General features: G+C 39.2%; 1 protein-coding gene across 1 annotated transcript in view; it reads right to left on the reverse strand.

Moving 5' to 3' along the window:
- Positions 1-646: 646 nt before the first annotated feature.
- The window catches only part of ZCCHC4 (zinc finger CCHC-type containing 4), a gene marked incomplete at both ends in the record, with an annotated part of 54,838 nt that continues 33,368 nt past the window's right edge, over positions 647-22,116 (reverse strand). Inside the window, 6 exon segments of the mRNA XM_080697967.1 lie at positions 647-670; positions 672-717; positions 7,715-7,859; positions 8,356-8,407; positions 11,148-11,223; positions 11,463-11,584. Of these exon segments, the coding sequence (XP_080554093.1) occupies positions 647-670; positions 672-717; positions 7,715-7,859; positions 8,356-8,407; positions 11,148-11,223; positions 11,463-11,584 (465 nt within the window).

Raw genomic sequence — 22,116 nt, forward strand, 5'->3', positions numbered from 1 at the left:
GTAAATGTCTCATTCATCCAACATTTCAGTGATTCTGTACCACCACAGGACAACTGCAAAAGGTACTGGAAAAATAAATATTTAATAATAATATAGCTGTAATTACAATCTTTATACTTTAGAATGTCTTTGTAAAAATGCTTTCCATCATCTTCAGATTCACTCTAATCATAATTTTACACTGTATTCTTCTTTGCAAGAGGGGTTTAGTATTTAACAAAATATTCTCATATCTAAATGGACATACTTTTATGTTCATTTTCTTCAGACATCATCTGCAAAAGAATGCTGAATGTCCATTTTTTTCACTTAAAAGAGGCTAAAATAATAAGCTTGGGAGAGATTTCAGTGGGGAAAAGGCATGCAGAGAGAGCCAGGACAGTAGCTGAGGATGGAATAACTCCCCAGGTCTCCAGAGGGGTGGAGAGGGAACCAGCCACCAGCAAATGCCACCTGCCTATTATTAGGCCTGGAAAGGTGCATAGCTTTGAAAGCAACGGAATTTAAGTCCGGTGTGGCACTTGCAGAAAATGGCATCAAAGGTTGGACTATAAATCTTTCTTATTCTCAAGTCACTGGACATTTAAGAACAAAGATATTGATGAGCTCCTTCCCTCCTCTTCTTTCCTAGTAACAGATGTGTGATTCATGGATTGTCCTTTAGTGGTCTGCATTTTCCTCTTATTACTTTTCCTTTGCTTCTGCTTTCTGACAGCTCTGAAAAACAAGGTGCTAAATTATTTTACAGAATGAGCACAGTGAATTATGTAATTATGCTGAACTTTAATTAACTAGCTAACCCAATGACAAAATAGAAAGAAAAGAATTTACTGTATAGTTATCATAAATCTTCAAAATCCTAACCATGACAACAAGGAAACAGGGAGGCCTGACCAAGCAAACTGCTTGAGAAAAGACATTTCTTTAAAAGATTGTTACCACAGATTTAGAAGAAGCTATTTGGGAGAAACACACCACAGAGGTGAACGGCCACCCCACGGAGTTTGCCAGCTTTGGGCTTTTGTTCTTTGGTGCAGCCACGGTGCTCACTCGGCACCTCAATCTCCAAATCCCCGATTTACATCTAGTAGGACAACGACGTGGCAGTATCAGAGGTAGAAAAACCAAACAGCAAAATGGAAAACACTGACACTTGCAAGGACTCATTTTATAAGCCCCGCAGCTAATTTTCCTTTCCTCTGCAGCTCTAAAGGTCCTGACAAATGCCACAGGAGATGTCCACCTTTTGTGGTCTCTATCTTCTTGAAGACTTGCTTCAAAACGAACGGGCTGGAACATGCCCTCTAAAAACTACCCTACACCAGACAAAACAGAGCCTTTGTTTCTGGTGTGCCCTGGACTAAGTCACAGGCAGTCTGATGCTGGGAAAGGTCACTGGCCCACTCCCTCGTTGTCCCCCAGCTAGCAGCCGCATGCCATTTGTCCCATCAAGAACCAAGGAACAGGCTGACAGCACTGGCACACCGGGAACTCTGCTGGCTGCCCAGGAATAGCCATCGCTAAGAGTCACCACTCAGAAGCCACAAAGCTTTGCCTTTCGGCCTTCCCAAGAGAAAACCTGGGAAAAGAAGGTCACCAACAGTGTATAATCCACTCAGGGGTCAAACTTGGCCTAATTTTTCCTTCACTCAGCACAGTATACATCAGGTGCTGGGAATACAAAATGAACGGGCATTTAGTCTTTGACTTCAAGGAGCTGGGAGACCCAGCCAGGCAGGTGCCGCCCTTTCCCCCAGCTTCTTTTAGGTAAAGAAATCGAGGTTCTGATTTGTGACATCCAGGGAGGAAGTAACATTAGTCCGCTTCATATCATGTTCTCTAAGTTATTCGGGGAGAATGCTAACTATACGGTAGTCACTCAATAGATATTACCTAGCAGTAGTGGTTCCATATGGCCACTCTACAGAATTTTGCTCGATGACTTCACATTTTTCTATATTTAGATTCTGTACTATGGATTATATACCACACCAGTTCAACAAAAACAGGCATCTTTATAATAGTTTGTCCTTGCTACATAAATCTCTTCTTTCTCCCAGTCATGCTTTTTAAAGTAGGATATTTCCTGATAGGTAATGATTTAGCAAATTTAATGAAGTCACATTTCTTTTCGTCCTTTTTTCTTTTTTCTTTGCAGAACTGGGGATAGAACCCAGAAGCATTCTACCTGAGCTATACCCCCAGCCCTATTTTTTATTCTTTATTATTTTTTTTTTAATTTTATTTTATTGGTGCACTGTATTCATACATCATAGTGGGATACAAACTTTTGTAGACATACATGCACACATCGCCCAGTCAGCTCCCACCCCATCCCCACCCCATTCTCTCCCCATCCCTCCTTCCCATGCTTGGCTTAGTGGTTGACATCTAGTATTATAGCAATTTATCCAAAATTAAAAATGATAATCTCACATAACAGTTTCATTTGTCTGATACCAAGCATTTGATGATTTAAAGATAGCATTTCAATATTTCTTTTTGCTTTCTTTCTTACTAGAGCATATTTTTTTCTGTTTTTTTAGGTGAAACTATCATATATTTATATATTTATTTTTCAGAAAAAAATCTATCCTAATATGGAATATGAATTCTAGATACCCAAAACAATCTTGAAAAAGAACAAAGCTAGCAGATATATATTTTCTGATTTCAAACCATATAAAGCTACAATAATTGAAACAGTGTAGTACTGTTCTAAAGGCAGATATATAGACCATTGGAGTTAAATACAAGCCTAGAGCTAAATTCTTCCCTATATTGTCAAGTTATTTTTGACAAGGTTTCCACGAACAATTGGTGGTGGAAATAATAATCTTTTAACTAAATATTGTTGAAAAATAATAATTACATGGAAAAGAATAAAATTGGACCTTTACCTAATCCCATATACAAGTATTAACTCAAAATAGATAAAAGACCTAAATATAAATCTTAAGACTATAAACTTTTAGGAGAAAATCTGGGTCATAAAACCTCACAACATTGAAATTGGCAGTGATTTCTTGGATATGATTTCAATGGCACAGGCAACAGAAGAATATACAAACTCCCTAAAAAATAAAAGAAAATATTGTATATCCAAAGACAATGTAAACAGAGTTAAAAGTTACTAATAGAATTGGATAAAATATTTCCAAATGCTATATCTGAAGGTATATTAATATTCCAACTAGAAATCCTAAAAATTAACAACAATAAAGGCAAACAATACAACTTAGAGATAGGTAAAAGACTAACATAAATAATGAATCTCCACAGATAACCAATCTTAGTTGTCTGTTGGATGGAAACTCTTGTTTCTCTGGTTCGGGTGAGTGTTACCTATTTCTTCTTTGTAGTTAATCTCTTTGAGTATTTTCTCTAGCGCTGGTTTTGAAGACATAAATTCCTTCAGTTTCTGTTTGTCATGGAAGCTTCTTATTACTCCATCTAATTTGATAGAAAGTTTTGCTGGGTAGGAAATTTTTGGCTGGAAGTTGTTTTCTTTCAGAGTTTGGAATATGTTACTCCAAGCCCTTCTGGCTCTCATGACTTGGTTTGGGAAGTCTGGAGTGATTCTAATTGGTTTGCCTCTGAATGTCACTTGGCCCTTTGTTTTTGTTGCCTTTAAGATTCTCTGCTTGGCTTCCACATTGGTCATTTTGACAATTATATGGCGTGGGGATCCTCTTCTCCGATCCTGTCTAAAGGGAGTTCTATAAGTTTCCTGGATCTGTGTATCAACCTCTTGCTCTATATTTGGAAAATTTTCTGCTATTACTTCCTTGAAGAGATTGTTGATCCCTTTGGTATCACTTTCTTTTCCCTCCTCTATTCCAATTATTCTTAGGTTAGCTCTCTTAAGATGGGCCCATATTTCTTCAATGTCAGATTCCTGCTGTTGGATATTTTTTTCTAGATTAGAAACTATGCATTCATTTTTGGATTGCTCATCTTCTAAGAGCGAGATTCTGTTCTCCATGTGGTCTAATCGGTTGTTTGTGCTTTGAATTGAGGCCTTTACTTCATTAATTGCATCCTTTATCTCTTTTTGGCTCTCTCTGAGTTCTTTTCGAAGCACCTCTATTATTTCTACAGTTATTTTCCTGATTTGATCTTCTAGAAATCTCTGATTTTCTGTTTTATCAGGTTCTGATGTTGTGGGGTTGTGCACATTCATTACTCCAGTGTTATTCCTCTTTCCCATGATTTCGGAGGTTTGTGCCTTCTCTGGGTTCTTCCCTTGGGTCACTATGGCTTCACTTAAGGTGCTCTGGATCTCGAGTCTGTATTATCTCAGACCCCACTACTCCTTTACTGGGTTGTATCACAGAGTCTCCGACCCAGGGAGTCGATAGAGGCTGCTTTAAACTATGGGGGGTGCCAGGTTGCACGTTCTCCTATGGTGTGATATCTCTGCCACCAACACTCCCTCACTGGGTCAAGTCCCAGGAGGCCCAATACTGCGATTTCTCCTCTGTGGCCCGCAATTTGACTCACTGTTCTTGAGTACGCAGATGTAGCTGTACTGGACTCGGTGATTTCACTGCTGCTGCCGCTGCCGGTGGCAATATGGCGCCTCTGCCACGCCCTCGGCCATGAGGCTGGCGTATTTTTTCTTCTCTGGTTTTGATTTCCACTCTGAATCCCTGCAGCGTGTGCTGAGCTCAGCCACTGGGAGCTTTAAATGCTGTCTGCGCCGAAAGATCCCACCTGGCTGTTCCGCAGCGGCTCACCTGGCTTGCTGTAGCCGTCCGTTGAGTTCGCCGCTGCCGCCGGCAGTATGGCGCTGCTGCCGCGTCCTTGGGCGCGTGTGTCTCCTCTGTGGCCCTGAGCTCTGTTCTCAGTCCGCTTTCTCTCTGGAGCCTGGTGGGTTTTTTTGTTTTTCTGGTGATGGTGTTTTCTGGCTATGAAAGGCGCTCTTTTTGTGGTAATGGAGATTGGTTGTTAGTGGGACTCTTAAGCCCCGCTTTTCTCGGTCGCCATCTTCCCGGAAGTATTATTCTTTATTTTTGAAACAGGGTCTCACTAAGTTGCGGAGGCCTAAGTAGCTGAGGTTGTCTGAGAACCGCAATCCTCTGGTCTCAGCCTCACAAATGCTGGGATTACAAGTGTGTGCCACCACGCCCAGCGTTAATGAAGTCAAATTTCTAATAGCAAAGTGTGCCTATACACAAAATGTAAAGTTTCCTTTGGCTCATCCACTCATAAGCAAGACTAAAAATGAACCCGATCTTTTCAGGGGATATAATAAAAGCAAAAGGAAAATGTTTAGAAATAGTAATTTATAATGTAAATAAACAAATTTTCCAGAGATAAAGGATCTGAATTGTGACTGAGTATAAGCCAATTAATTGTTTTATTTTGCCTTAAAGTTAAACTTACCTAGTATTTGTCCTCTAAATTATAGGATTTATGTAACTGATAAAATGAATTCTAACCACAAGAGGGTGCCAACACCATTCTGATTCACACCTAAGGAAAATTTACCACTAAGGGAAAACAAAATATAAGATAGCTATATAAAGCATAAGATTGAAAGACCTTTTATGCCATGTATGCCAAAAAAGGCTATTAAAATTATTTTTGCTATTATAAAGACAACATAATTTTGCTTTGCCAGTTTCATTATAAACATGTTTTTGAAGGCAATAACTGTTCAGGAAGTCTTCTCTGAGAGAAGAAATACTATTTAAGAATTATCAGGTATACCACATCCCAAGGGATTTGCTCTTGGAATTAAAATTGATAAAATCTAATACTAAAAGACACTAGATTATCTCCCCCAGTATAAACAGTATGTTACTACCAAACAGATTAGCTATTTAAGAAGCAATGAAGAGCCTACAATTTATAACCAAAATGCAAATTCAGTTTCATGCCGTAAGTCACGGAATTAAAGGGTATTTCCAACCAAGATTACACTTTAACTGATGCAACAATACTAGACCAATAAGTTTACTAAGCTGTATTCTATGCTTAAAGGTGTCTAAGAAAAAACATTTTATTAAAAAGACTCATTTAATTAACTTTTTAAGATTCTATTTCTACCTTCGATTACTTAGTGGAAATAATTAGAGTCAATTTTGAAAGAGGTAGTTTAAATAGTAGGCAGAATTCAAGTGTCTGAAAAAAAGTTTCCCGCCTAGTACGGTGGTACACATCTCTAATCCCAGCTACTCAGAAGGCTGAGGCCGGAGGAGCCCAAGCTGGAGACCAACCTGGGCATCAGCCAGACCCTGTTCTGAAATTAAAAACAAAAAACCAAAAACAAACAAAACAGAGAGAGATGGAGATGGAGCTCAGTGGTAGATCATCCCTTGATTCTATCGCCAGTTCTACAAAAAATAATAATTTCAACTGGCCAACAAACATTAAAATAAACAAATAGAAAAGAATTAACAATAAACCAAAAGAATAGACAAATAGAAAAGGTCAAAATGTTACTTCAGATCCTTCTAATACTAAAAAATTTTTTCATCACTAGTCATACAATAGCTCAAAATTTTATCCTACTCTCAATTTTTATATAATGTTAAATTTGGCTATCTGATAACCTGTAACTATGTGATGTTAAATAAAGAAGTTTTTAATCAATAAAATAAGACTTGGTGGGCAAGACGCACATGCCTGTAATTCCAGTACATGGGAGGCTGAGACAGAGGATCACAGGTTAGAGGCGAGCCTTAACAACTTAGCAAGCTATCAGCAACTTATTGAGACCTGTTTGAAAATAAAAAAGAAAAAGGCTCGTAGGTGTAGCTTGAAACTAGAATGCCCCGGGCTCAATCGCCAGTACTAGATAAGTAAGTAAATAAAACAAGACTTAATCCCTATCATCGCTCTTAATTATCAGAGTATAATTGCTCAAATTATCCCAGTCGAAAGAGTAGTAGTTTTTCTAAATATGCTATTGTCATTGGTAATAATTTTGCTTAGTTATAATCAATATCAAAAATTGATGAGAACAGTAAAATAATCATATAAAATAGTAGCAACAAATATTTTAAACATTTAATATTAAACATATCTAAATACTTCCTTAAAAGCTAATATAAGCCGGGCGTGGTGGCGCACGCTTGTAATCCCAGCATTCGGGAGGCTGAGACCAGAGGATCACGGTTCGTGGACAGCCTCAGCTACTTAGTGAGGCCCTTCACAACTCAGTGAGACCCTGTTTCAAAATAAAGAATAAAAAATTGGGCAGGGGGTGTAGCTCGGAGGTCAAATGCCCCCGGGGTTCCATCCCCAGACCCGCAAAAAAAACAAAAAAGGCTGATAAAATTGAGAGAGAGAACTTCGGCTCACAACCTGTCTGCATGGAATTACATGAAATGCCTTCTGCAGTGCCTTCTCCATCCTTTCTATGTCTGGTCGGTCTCTAAGCCTGACTCAATATCATGTCCTTCAGTAAAGCCTAAACTCTCATCCCCAAATTGTCACTTCACAAGAGCACAGGCAACAGAAAGCCAGGCATTTCTACGTCATAGCTGGATTATTTTCAAGTCTAACCTGTAAAGTTGCAAGCGCCCTGAAGCAACCTCTTTGACTCGTCTTGGTATCTCCCCTCCCCATCTATGCAACTACTCCATACAGTGAAAGGGGCATTAAGCGAGCACTTCTGACCCCTCTGAATGCCCCATACTTTTAATAGGCTGTTCTCTAAAAAACACACAAATTTTTTTCTAGGAAATAAAAAACGTCCACTAACTTGTCAGGTCTCTTCGCGGCGCCGATGTTAGGACAGCTGCTGCGTTTGTGACCTAATTCACCACAAATAAAGCAGCCGTCTTCAGGGCCCTCACAGGAATGACCTGGGAGAGCACAGCGATTGCAAACACTACAATGGACCCAGGCTGTAAAAGAAAAACTATGCTTTAGAAGCAGTTCATTCAATATAAGTTTTCATCTGACTAACTACTGAGGTAGAATACATGTTACTTCAAATACTGTGGGTTTGCACTGGTAGTTTAATTTGGCTAAAGAGCCCAAAGTGAAGAAACTAGAATCTCAGGTAACCAGCCAACTTCATTCTGTTACAAATCAACACATTCAGCCCCTCACTGAAATCATCAGCCAACAGCCCCCATCGTGACTGGCTAAGAGGTAGGGCTCTCAAAGAAGACAAGTCGAGCCAAAGGCCGCACTCAAACACTTTGGCGGTCATTCTCCCCATGAAAGACAGAGCATACAGGCTGGTAAGTGTAGAAATTAAAAAGCAAGTAAGTTCATGCAGGTCTCGACATTAATTATTTTTTCTTTTATAAATATAATTAAACAAAAATTCTATTTACATAAAGGGAAAACTCAAAAATGTCTTCATAGGATCCCACACTAAGTCTCAATACTTACAAGGCTTTACACACTTCTTGCAGAGAAAGCAATGGTTCCATTTCCTACCATCCTACAAACACAATTTTTAATTTATATTTAATTTGTTATTAAAAATCAAGTTCCACAATTAAAAATTAAAATGTCTTATTAAAATCTGTATAAATTATTCATTCCTTATTTCTCCCTTTCCTGGGCTTCACAATTAAATACTCTGATTGTAATTTATGCATTTCTTCACTTACTCAAATGCCTCTTTGATGGGCCTCAATTTCCTTAACTGTGAAATTAGGAGATTTATCTAAATGATCTTGAAAATCCACTCCAGTTCAAGCAACCTAATCTCTACAAAGGATTCATAATGAAAATTTCAAGAGAATTAATGATTCATAATTTTATGTCTATACTATATAATCCTTAATGAAATTCATATTTGAGAGCTTTATGTAATTTAAAAAGATAGATTATAAGTTACTATTTGAGTAATATTAAAACTGAAATAAAACATATTTAGAAAAGTGCATAAAGCACATATGTCTAATTTAGTATTATAAAGCAAAACTCACAAAACCTATCAAGTCAAAAAACAGAATATCACCACCCCTAGAAACTTGCCCATGTTCTACCATAGCATTCATCTTTCCCAGTAAATAATACCTATTCTCCCCTGCTCTTGTTTATTTTTACCACCTATGTGTGCATCTGTAAATAATAAAATGTTGTCTTCCTTAATATTAAACTTTATAAAATCTGAACATAATATAAAACATTTTTGAAAATATATAATCAAATGTATTACCATAGTTAAAAACAAGTATAATCAGTAATAAAATTTTATCATTATGAAAAATATATTTTCTAATGCTTATATAAATAAGGCCTTTTCTATGGACAATAAGAAAGTTCCACATATTCTTCTGATTGGATTTAGGTAAAATAAACAAATCATTTTAAGAGTTACCCTACCTTGCTAAAAAATAAAGAAAAAATTTATTCATAACTGCCAAAACTTGGAAGCAAACAAGATGTCCTTCAGTAATAGGAATGGTTAAAAGACACTGCAAAACATCCGGGCCATGGAATGATCTTTAACAAAAACAAGGTATGAAAACATGAAAAGGCATAAAAGAATCTTAAATGCCTAATACTAAGTAAAGAAGCTAATCTGCAAAGGAATCCTATACAGGGTATGGTTCCACACATAGGACATTCTGAAAAAGGCAAAACTATAGAAACAATGAAAAGACCCGTGGATGGCAGAGTTGGGGGGATGAACAGGAAGAGCACAGAAGGTGTTGAGGGAACAGAGTGAAACCACTGTCTGATACTGTGACCATGGTCGCGAGTCATTATCCCCCCATCTAAGCCCAAAGAATGCACGCACCAATAGTGTACCTTAATGTAACCACAGACCTGCCGTTAATATGCCCATGTAGGTTCAACTGAAACAGATGGAAACTCCAGTGGGGAATGTTGGTAGAGGGGACTAAGTATAGCAGGCAGGTGGGAAATACAGGGGAAATCTCTGTACCTTCTGCTCAACTTTGCTATGAGCCTGAAATTATCTTTAAAAGTAAAGTCTCTTAAAAATAACAACTCCTGCCGGGCATGGTGGCGCACGCTTGTAATCCCAGAGCTTGGGAAGCTGAGACAGGAGTATCGTGCCGGTTCAAAGCCTCCTCAGCTACTTAGTGAGGCTCTCAGTACCTCAGTGAGACCCTGTTTCCAAATAAAAATATAAAATAGGTCTGGAAGTATAGCCCAGAGGTAGAAGAACCCTGAGTTCCATACCCAGTAACTAACACACACACACACACACACACACACACACACCCCAAAAAAAAAAAAAAAACAATTCCTGGGCATGGTGGTGCATGCTTATTACCCAGCATTTGAGAGGCTGAGACAGGAGGATCTTGGTTCACAGACAGCCTCAGCTAATACTTAGTGAGGCCTTTTGTAACTCAGTGAGACCCCATTTCAAAATAAAGAATAAAAATTAGGGCTATGGGTGTAGCTCGGAGGTAGAATGCCCCTGGGTTCCATCCCCAGTACCCCCCAAATAATAATAATAATAATAATAACTGCCAGGCATGGTGGCACATGCCTGTAAACCCAGTACTTAGGAGGTTGAGACAGGAGAATTAGGATTGTGACTTCAAGGATAGACTCAACAGTGTAGTGAGGCTCTCAGCAACCTAGCAAGACCCTGTTTCAAAACAAAAATTGAAAAGGACTAGGTTTATAGCTCGAAGGCAGAATGCCCATGGGTTCAACTCCTAGTACCATACATACATCCTTACATACATAATTTGGAGGTATATCCTTTGTAATCCTCCCTCGTCTGTAACTACCTACCGCATAAGGCTGTTGTAAGGATGAGTTAACTATGTAAAGCTGGTGGGAAAGGAGCTGAGATACAAAACGTGTACCATGCATGTTATTAGTTATTACTTCATCAGGACAGTGATGCTATCTAATAGTTCCATGCCTTATTCAAAACATCCTAATTCTGCTCTCAACAGATACATAAATTTAGCACTCATTTAGTGCCTTATTTGCAATGCTCCTAATTTTAGCAGTCATACAGTACCATAAGAAAATGAATTCAAATAACTAGTAATGATGGTAAGGCAAATAATCGGTACTTGTAAAGCCCGTTTTACTCTATAATTAGAAATAAAGTACTATTGTATTAAAGCATAATTTATAATACACATTAATACAAACTAATAATAAAATAACATTAAAAAGGTAGAAAACGAGTAAGCTGAAGTATGATGCTTAAAATCCTTCAGATGAAAAGGCTCTACCTTAGAAGTGCAAGAATCACAGTGCTCACAGTGTTGGTTCTCAGGAGAAACATATCTTTGACACAGAGGGCAAAATCTAAAAAGAGGAAGAAAACAGTTTCTTACGTTTATTAAGATTCAGAGTAGATAAAAGTTGACAAGATACTCGTTCCCAAAATTGGAGGTAATCAGAATTCAATTCAATATGAAATTACAGACCAAATTTAAAGAAGAGAAGAACTAAATGACTTAATATCAAAAGCACCTTACTCTTTTAGTTATATGTAACTGTATTTTTCGTGACTTATGAATGTCAAAGTCCTACTGTGATCTTACCTGTACCCTTCTTCGGTAGGAAGGATTATTTTGTTGAGTGGAATGTTGGTAAAGATACGCACAGGAGACTGTTTTCGACCTTTTTTCCCATGTTTATAAAGTGCATGGTTATCATAATCTACCTAGAAAGTTAAAAAAAATAAAAGAGAAATTTACCCAAATGAGTCAACATTCACTAAATTTTTTTAACCAATAAACAAGTTGATGCCGAGGTACAGGTTAAACCAATATTTTATCAGAAATCCTTAAAACCAAGAACTGACTTATTAACAGCCCCATAGAGGCCTCTATAGCAGTGAGATTTCATAATAATAAAGGTAAAATTTGTCATGACAATTTTGTGTTGTCTAGAATGATGGGAACAATTAGTCTTTCATCCAACACAACAGACTTTATAAAAAAAAGTCTATTACGCAATTAATTCCTTTTTTTTTTTTTTTTTTTTGGTGGTACTGGGGATGGAACTCAGGGGCTTTCCACCTCTGGGCTATACTCCCAGCCCTTTTTTAATATTTTATTTGGAAACAGGGTCTCACAAAGTTGCTGATAGCCTCACTAAGTAGCTGAGGCTGGCTTCGAACCTGTGCGATCCTCCTGTCTCAGCCTCCCAAGCGCAGGGATTACAGGCATGCACCACCAAGCCCAGCTTCTATTATGCAATTAAGAATTTAGCCAGTCAGGCGTGGTAGCACACGTTTGTAATCCCAGCATTTGGGAGGCCGAGACAGGAGGATCGCTACTTAGTGAGGCCCTCTGCATCTCAGTGAGACCCTGTTTCAAAATAAAAAACAAGCCGGGCATGGTGGCACACACTTGTAATCCCCGCGCTTGGGAGGCGGAAACAGGAGGATCGTGCAGGTTCAAAGCCAGCCGCGCTGGCTTAGGAGACCCTGTTTCCAAATAAAAATATAAAAAAAAAAAGTAGATCTGGGAGTGTAGCCCGGAAGTAGAAGGGTTTCCAGGAACCCCAGTACCACCAAAAAAATAAAAAAATTAAAAAAGAACAAAATATATGGCTGGGGGTGTAACTTGGAGATAGCATGCCCCTGGTCTCCATTCCCAGTACCAAAACAAAAACAAAAAAAAAAAAAACACAAAACTAGCTTTTGGCTTGAAAAAAGAAAACTGCCTTTGGGGATGTGGGCTAGCTTCATTGAGAACTCCATTTTTGTATGTGAGGTTCCTAGATACAGCATTCAGTGGCCAGGCTCAGGGCAGCCTGTTTGGCCCCTGCTCACGACGTGTCCTATCACACTCAGGTGGAGCACAGGATTAGGGCGGCTCATCCGCTTACTTGTTATGTGACCTTAGGCAAGCTTACCTATTTTTTCTCTCTCTCTCTTTCTTTCTTTCTTTCTTTTTTTTTTTTTTTTTTTTTTTTGGTGGCACCGGGGATTGAACCCAAGGTGCTCTACCTCTGACTTACACTCCCAGCCCTATTTTATCTTTTCTTTTGAAACAGGGTCTCACTAAGTTTCTAATGCTGGCCTTGAACCTACAACCCTCTGTTTCAACCTCCCAAGTCCTGGGGTGACAAGGAGCACCGCCACGCCTGGCTAACATCTTCTGATTGTAAAGTTACTGTGGAGGTTAAACAAAGTTACCTACGTCAAACACTCGGTCCAGGTCCTGCCATCAGGTAGAAAGATGGAGCTGAGAGAGGGGTGCGTGGCTGTTCTTCCCACAAGACTATTTCAAACACTCACTTCTCTCCTCAAGATCCCTAACTCAGCTGGCATTTTCAGCAGATTATCGTGAAGGTAAAGCCAGCGAGCAAGCTTTCTGTTGGCTTCTTGATGCCATCTCCTCCTGCAATCTGTCATCCACACATACTCTACAAATCCATTTGGCGATTCATCTCTCCTTAGCTCAGCGCTTCTCAAAATGGATCAGCAATATCGTATCACCTGAGATCCTGCTAGAAATGCAAATGTTCACCCCACCTGAGACATAATCAACCAGACTCTTCAGGGGTGGGGCCCAATGGCCTGTGTTTTAACAAACCCTCAGGGCACACTCAAGTTTCAGAACCCCCACTTTAGAGTAGCCACAAGAATGGCATGAGATTTTTATGAGCTTTCAGAGGTGTGTCCTAACTTTTAAATAGATGTAATAAACTATTTTGATTCTGAACAAGAATGCACTCAACAACTTAAAACTGCACCGGGCATGGTGGCACACACTTGTAATCCCAGTACTTGGGAGGCTGAGATAGGAGGATCACAAGTTCATGGCTATTCTCAGCTACTTAGTGAGGCCCTCTGTAACTTAGTGAGTGAGACCCTGTTTCAAAATAAAGACTGAAAAAAAAAATAGGTTTGGGGGCATAGCTCAGATGTAGAAAGCCCTTGGGTTCCATCCTCAGTTCTGGGGAAAAAAAAAAAAAAGATCTTACAATAGAACTAGCCTACAAACTAGCTACTTAATAAGCAAATCACAAAAATGCAAAGAATTGATGACAATGGAAAAAGATTCCTCAGCTCCGTGGGCCTGTCTAGTTGAAGCAGTGCCTATCAAATCTACAGGTAAACACATTTAGTAAGGCTCATTAATAAGCTTCAGCAGCAGGGCAGACTAAGTCCGGGATCAGGAGATCCAAGGAGGCCATGACCAGCCCCAGGGGTTTCTGGCTGCCTGCCAGCACAAGGAGCCCACATCAGCACAATTTGCAGAGCAGGCAGCCTCACAGGTGGCCTGCACAGAGGCATCCTGTCCCAAGAAGGAAGCATGAGGTACATTCAGCCATTACATTCTAAGAAAGACACTGAGAAAACCAGCTCACTTCTATGGAAAATAATGGGAATGAATGGGACATGCAGCTTAACAAATTGGGGGTGTTTATTCAGAAAAGAGAAGACTGGGAGGAACTGACAGCTATTTTATAACCAAAGGGGTGTCACATGGAATAGAAATTAGACTTATCCTTTATTGCCTCAGAGAACAGAACTAGGACCAGTGGTTAGAAGTTAATGGGGAGCATATTTTATCTCAATATGAGAAAATTTTCTAACGATTAGAGCTATTAAATAAATTGAGTTGCCTTGTAAGGCTATAGGACTGTGCTCACTGAGAGCATTCAAGTGAAGCTAGATGACTGCTCGTCATGAATTCAGCAGAGAGGATTATGGCATTGGGAAGTCAGCCCAGGTTACCTGTTTTTTTCCAACTTTCAAAATTCTGTGACTATATGTTACCTATTAGGGGCTCAGACACAAAAATAAATTTTACTTAAAAATCACCTTTAAGAAGTACCATAAATTGTTTTCTTTTAAAATTATTTAAATTCAGAATTTGTTCCGAATGCACCCCTTTGTGTACTTAAATACATGGCACTTTATTAAATTCAAGAGGAATTTTAAACATAAATTTATGACTGTCACAAAAAAACAATTTGTTTCCAAGAGAATCTTATGAAGATTTTCTAATGTTGGAAAATAACATTGTAGAAAGGTTTTCTAGTACATGCAACATTCTCTGCCACATAATAGATAGCAGATGGAAGAGAAGGGAAAAAAAGAACAATTTCTTTATGGTTACCCAAGGAGGCAGAGAATGTATGTGTCAGGAAGGTGGCTGATTGCTTGATTTTGCATAACCTAATTGAGATTATTATTATTTTTAAATGCGGGTTTGTTGTGCTAATTAACTATAAACATATGGTATGTAAAATGCATGCTGCTAGGGTAAATTAATGTACCTCTAACATACATCCATATTTCATAGCTTCATCCACACAAATAAACCTCCTGTGGAAGTGCTGTAAAGCAAACACAATTTTGCAAATTGCACATCGCTAGTGGTAGAGCTGATACACCATTTTCCCATCATTATCCCTGACATTTCACTCACAATGATGATGAGAGGCATTTTCAAATAGAAAATTTCTCCCATGGAACTGATTAATGTGATGAAGTACTGTATAGAAATGAGGGAAAGCACAAAATCTCTGCAATTCCTAACTTTTAATTCCATCTATACGCAAATGCCTTTTGTAACCTAAGACTGCAACCAGTATATGGAAAACCATGACATTCAAATTAACAAACATTTGCTTTGTACCTACTATATTCCAGACACCATGCCAGGGCACAAAGACTACATAAGACATAGTACTAGCATTCCCACAGTACCCAATACACTCTTCTGCTCCTTCAGCCAGGTTGGACCACAGCAGTAAGTCTGAGACATATCCCCCATGTCCTAGGTAACCTCGTGTTTAAAATTCCTAGAAATCCCTTATCTTGATTTTACTCCAAATCTACCAAATGTTTACTATACAGTGAATTTCAAGAATTATTGCACGTGTCTTAATGTGCAATAATTTCCCAGAAATTCTTGTAATGATAGTTTCTTTTCCATCCATGAAACGAATCTTGGAAGTTTCCTACACAGTGTGACTTTACAAAAAGATAGTTTTGACAAAAGCAGAGTTCTACTTTCAGCACTCCAGATAAGTGTCCCATGTAAGGGGAAACAAGAGAGAGGAGAATGTTCAAAGTGGAAGAGATCTGAGACCACCAATTCAGATGTGGTATCTATAGGACATGAATACCACTACTTCCTGGCCCTGGGACTGTGGCAGACACCACTAGACAATCATGTGACTCTGCCACTTGGGCCTGCTATTCGCAAAAATTCCCTAGATAGTAACTACCAAATTCTGAGGCTTAGCACTGAAAGTAAAATCTGCTAACTCTTTTCTGGTTCAACTTTTTTTTTTCCTCTGCAGTACTGGGGATTGAGCCCAGGAGTACTCTACCACTAAGCTACATTCTCAACCCACCCCCTTTTGGTATTGGGGATTAAACCCAACAGAACTCTACCACAGAACTATATCCCCAGAAGACTTTTTTTTTAATTTTTTTTAACTTTATTTTTTTTAATTGGTGCACTGTATTCATACATCATAGTGGGATACATATTTTGTAGACATACATGCACACATTGCCCAGTCAGCCCCCCACCCGATCCCCACCCCATTCTCTCCCTATCCCTCCCTCCCATGCTTGGCTTAGTGATTGACATCTAGTATTATAGCAATTTATCAAAAATTAAAAATGATAATCTCACATAACAGTTTCATTTGTCTGATACCAAGCTTTTGATGACTTAAAGATAACATTTCAATATTTCTTTTTGCTTTCTTTCTTACCAGAGAATCTATTTTTTCTATTTTTTAGGTGAAACTATCATATATTTATATATTTATTTTTCAGAAAAAAAATCTATCCTAATATGGAATATGGACTCTAGGTACCCACAACGATCTTGAAAAAGAACAAAGCTAGAAGATGTATATTTTCTGATTTCAAACCATATAAAGCTACAATAATTGAAACAGTGTAGTACTATTCTAAAGGCAGATATATAAACCATTGGAGTTAAATAAAAGCCTAGAGCTAAATTCTTCCCTATATTGTCAAGTTATTTTTGACAAGGTTTCCACGAACATTTGGTGGTGGGAATAATAGTCTTTTAACTAAATATTGTTGAAAAATAATAATTACATGGAAAAGAATAAAGTTGGACCCTTACCTAATCCCATATACAAGTATTAACTCAAAATAGATAAAAGACCTAAATATAAATCTTAAGACTATAAACTTTTAGGAGAAAATCTGGGTCATAAAACCTCACAACATTGAAATTGGCAGTGATTTCTTGGTTATGATTTCAATGGCACAGGCAACGGAAGAGTATACAAACTCCCTAAAAAATAAAAAACATATTGTATATCCAAAGACAATGTAAACAGAGTTAACAGTTACTAATAGAATGGGATAAAATATTTCCAAATGCTATATCTGAAGGTATATTAATATTCCAACTAGAAATCCTAAAAATTAACAACAATAAAGGCAAACAATACCCTTTAGAGATAGGTAAAAGACTAACATAAATAATGAATCTCCACAGATAACCAATCTTAGTTGTCTGTTGGATGGAAAATCTTGTTTCTCTAGTTCTGATGTGTGTTACCTATTTCTTCTTTGTAGTTAATCTCTTTGAGTATTTTCTCTAGTGCTGGTTTTGAAGACATAAATTCCTTCAGCTTCTGTTTGTCATGGAAGCTTCTTATTTCTCCATCTAATTTGATAGAAAGTTTTGCTGGGTAGGAAATTTTTGGCTGGAAGTTGTTTTCTTTCAAAATTGGGAATATGTTACTCCAAGCCCTTCTGGCTCTCATAACTTGGTTTGGGAAGTCTGGAGTGATTCTAATTGATTTGCCTCTGAATATCACTTGGCCCTTTGCTTTTGTTGCCTTTAAGATTCTCTGCTTGGCTTCGACATTGGTCATTTTGACAATTAAGTGGTGTGGGGATCCTCTTCTCCAATCCTGTCTAAAGGGAGTTCTATACGTTTCCTGGACCTGCATATCGACCTCTTGCTCTATGTTTGGAAAATTTTCTGCTATTACTTCCTTGAAGAGATTGTTGATCCCTTTGGTTTCACTTTCTTTTCCCTCCTCTATTCCAATTATTCTTAGGTTAGCTCTCTTAAAATGGGCCCATATTTCTTCAATATCAGATTCCTGCTGTCGGATATTTTTTTCTAGATTAGAAACAATGCGTTCATTTTTGGATTGCTCATCTTCTAAGAGCGAGATTCTGTTCTCCATGTGTTCTAATCGGTTGTTTGTGCTTTGAATTGAGGCCTTTACTTCATTAATTGCATCCTTTATCTCTTTTTGGCTCTCTCTGAGTTCTTTTCGAAGCACCTCTATTATTTCTACAGTTATTTTCCTGATTTGATCTTCTAGAAATCTCTGATTTTCTGTTTTATCGGGTTCTGATGTTGTGGGGTTGTGAGCATTCATTGCTCCAGTATTATTCCTCTTTCCCATGATTTAGGAAGTTTGTGCCTTCTCTGGGTTCTTCCCTTGGGTCACTATGACTTCACTTAAGGTGCTCTGGATCTCGAGTCAGTAGTATCTCAGACCCCACTACTCCTTTACTGGGTTATATCACAGAGTCTCCGACCCAGAGAGTCGATAGAGGCTGCTTTAGACTGTGGGGGGTGCCAGGTTGCACGTTCTCCTATGGTGTGATATCACTGCCACCGCCCCTCTCCCACTGGGTCAAGTCCCAGTGAGTACAGTACTGGGATTTCTCCGCTGTGGCCCGCAATTTGACTCACTGTTCTTGAGTATGCAGATGTAGCTGTACTGAATTCGGTGAATTCGGTGCTGCTGCCGCCGGTTGGCAATATGGCGCCGCTGCTACGCCCTCGGCTGTGGGGCTAGCGTTTTTTTTTCTTGGTTTTGATTTCCACTCTGAATCCCTGCAGCGTGTGCTGAGCTCAGCCACTGGGAGCTTTAGATGCCCTCTGCGCCGAGAAATCCTGCCTGGCTATTCCGCAGCGGCTCCCCTGGGCTTGCTGTGGCCGTCCCGTGAACTCGCCGGTGCCGCCGGCAGTATGGCGCTGCTGCCACGTCCTCGGGCGTGAAGCCGCGTCCTTGGGCGTGAGGATCTCCTCTGTGGCTCTGTTCTCAGTCCGCTTTCTCTCTGGAGCCTGGTGATTTTTTTTTGTTTCTCTGGTGATGTTGTTTTCTGGCTTTGAAAGGCGCTGATTTTGTGGTTATGGAGATTTGTTGTTAGCGGGGCTCTTAAGCCCCGCTTTTCTCAGTCGCCTTTTTTTTTTTTTTTTTTTTTTTAAGATAGGGTCTTGCTAAATAGTCCAGACTGGCCTGGAATTTGTAGTTCTCCTGCCTCCGCCTCTCAAATTCTAGGATTATAGGCATTCATCACAACGACCAGCTTCTCAGCCCCCACTCCCATTTTGGTACTGGGATTGAACTCAAGGACATTATATTTCAGAGCTACACTCCCAACCCCCTGCTCTTTATTTCTTATTTTGAAACAGGGCTTCACTAAAGTTGCTGAGAGTCTTGCTAAATTACTGAGGCTGGCCTTGAACCGGTGATTATCCTGTTTCAGCCTCTCAAGTACTAGAATTACAGGCATGTGCCACCATTCCCAGCTTCCCAGATCTTTTAATTTTTTATTTTGAGACACAGGCTCTAAAAAAGTTGCTGAGGCTGGCCTTGAATTTGCAATTCTCCTGCCTTAGCTCCTAAGTAACTGGGATTACAGGCATGTGTTATGGTGCGCAGCTCAGTCATTTTAATTTTATATTAAGGAAACTGAGACCTGGGAAGATCAAGTGACTTCGCCACAATTAGATATCCTCTGAGTGGCAGTGCTGGGATCAAACACCCTCTGACTTTCAATCAGCATTTCTTCTCATGGCTACCTTCCTCCTTCCTAATCTGCCCTTAATAAAATTCCTGGCTTTTTAGGCCTTTGATAACTATTTTATTCTGTGCTTATCAAGGGCTTTATCACTGAAGAGCCTATATAATTTATATTTTATGAAGACATGTAGCATTTCTGCCTTCCTCTTACTGAAAAGTATTTCCAGAGAGAGAGAGACAGAGAGAGAGAGAGAGAGAGAGAGAGAGAGAGAGAGAGAGAGAGAGAGAGAGTTTAGTGATTGTTTTTAGTTTTTTTTACTGCACTGTGGCTTGGGGACTCATAATCACCTTCGGTGATGTCAGAAAAAGGTATAATCAAGGTCTAAGAGAACAGATCTATGAAGGAGAAGAGGCTTTCAAATTTTTCATTTGATACAGGCTAATATTAAAGAAAAAGTACCAGGAAATGAAGTTAAAGTAACAAAGAAAAGGAAGAAAGCAAAAGGCTCAGAAATTAATAACAACAATAATACATCCAGAGATATTTTCAAAAAATAAAAAAGAAACATAAAAACTATAAAAGGGGAGGCAGAGCAAATAAGGTTAAGAAATAGACCAGGAGATACAGCAAAATTGATTTCTCCAACATAAGCATATAATGGGCAGAAATATTCTTAGCTTTAGTAGAATTATGAAAACCTTAGGTATTACAGATGTTATTCTTACTTTTCAAAGGTTGGTCTTCTTTTTACTGAAGATGTTTTTCAAAGCCCTGTCAGGAAAGCCAGGCATCGTGGCTCATGCTTGTAATCCCAGAATTTGGGAGGCTGAGACAGGATCACAGTTCATGGCCAGCCTCAGCTACTTAGTGAGGCCCTTTGCAACTCAGTGAGACCCTGTTTTAAAATGAAGAATAAAAATAGGACTGGGGGAGTAGCTTGGAGGTAGAATGCACCTGGGTTCCATCCCCATCCCCAGTAACACACACACACACACACACACACACACACACACACACACAATAATAAATAAATAAATAAAAATAAAGAATAAAAAATAGGACTGGGGGAGTAACTTGAAGGTAGAATGCCCCTGGATTTAATCCCCAGTACTGGAAAAAAAAACAAAAAACAAAAAACCCTGTCAGGCACACATGATCAGGAGAAAGAGAGAAAGGGAGGAACACACACACACACAATGGCCGGGCTAGGCAACTGCTCTACCACTTAGCTACATGCCTAGACTTTCTTAATTCTTATTTTAAAACAGTCAAGCTAGGTTGCTCAGGCTGGCATCATACTTGTGATCCTCTTGCTAAACTTTCGAGTAACTGGGATAAAGGTGTCTGGTTCGCCAGAACCTGTTTTGAATCCAGAGACTGAATTATGTAATTATTTCTGATGAGCTTGAGCCTTGTAAACAGTCCTCAAAGCTAGAACTCCATTATTTTCAAAAGTTCTTCTCTAGCAACACAGCCTGCAAGCAATACACAAGAGCAACTACCTTAACTTCTCCCATCAACTGTATTATTCTTTTGCCCACCATCGCAAGCTCTTGCCCGTACTGAAAACACTCCTCTAAATGTGGATATAACCGTCAGATTTTTATTTTTTATTTTTTGCGGTGCTGAGGATTGAACCCAGGGGCATTCTGACTCCAAGCCACACCCCCAACCTAGATTTTATTCTTTATTTTGAAACAGGGTCTCACTGAGTTGCAAAGGGCCTCACCAGGTAGCTGAGGCTGGCAGCGAACTGTGATCTTCAGGTCTCAGCCTCCCAAATGCTGGGATTACAAGTGTGCACTACAATGCCTGGCCATGTATGTTTTCTGTTTTGTTTTCTTGTGGTGTTGAGGATTGAACCCAGCAGCATTCTATGTCTGAACTACACTCCCAGCTCTTTTTTGTTTTGTTTTTGTTTATAAACATGATCTCGCTAGATTGCTAAGGCCGGCCTTACACCTATGATCCTCCTAGCTCAGCCTCCCAAGTACTGGGTACAGTACAGGTGTGCACCACCAAGGCCCATGTTTAAGTTTTAATTTCTCAGATGTTATACAAAGGGAGGGAGGACAGAGTGAGCGCCTTTGCCAGCCCGGGCAATGTGTTATGACCGCAGTGACAGCAACAGCCTTTGCTCTACACCGGCCACGTGCGGAGACTGGGCCAAGCCATTGCATGCATGATCTCATGAGACAGATGTCTCATTATGATTATACTCATTTAACAGGTAAGAAGAGCTCTGGAGAAGGAAGTAGCTGAACCAGGTTAAAACCAACCCCAGAGTTGATTCTCTTTTCCATTTGGTTACCCGTCTGACATATCTGGGACACCTACTATGTGGCGAGCACTGCCCTCGATGATTACTCACTGCCAAGGGCAGCAGGTGCTGTATAAGGGAAGCAGTTTACTTAGTTAACATCTTTATGATTTATCAGCTATCGCAGCTTCACAAATGT

Source organism: Muscardinus avellanarius, assembly GCF_963383645.1.
Source record: "Muscardinus avellanarius genome assembly, chromosome: 6".
Taxonomy (NCBI): Eukaryota; Metazoa; Chordata; class Mammalia; order Rodentia; family Gliridae; genus Muscardinus; species Muscardinus avellanarius.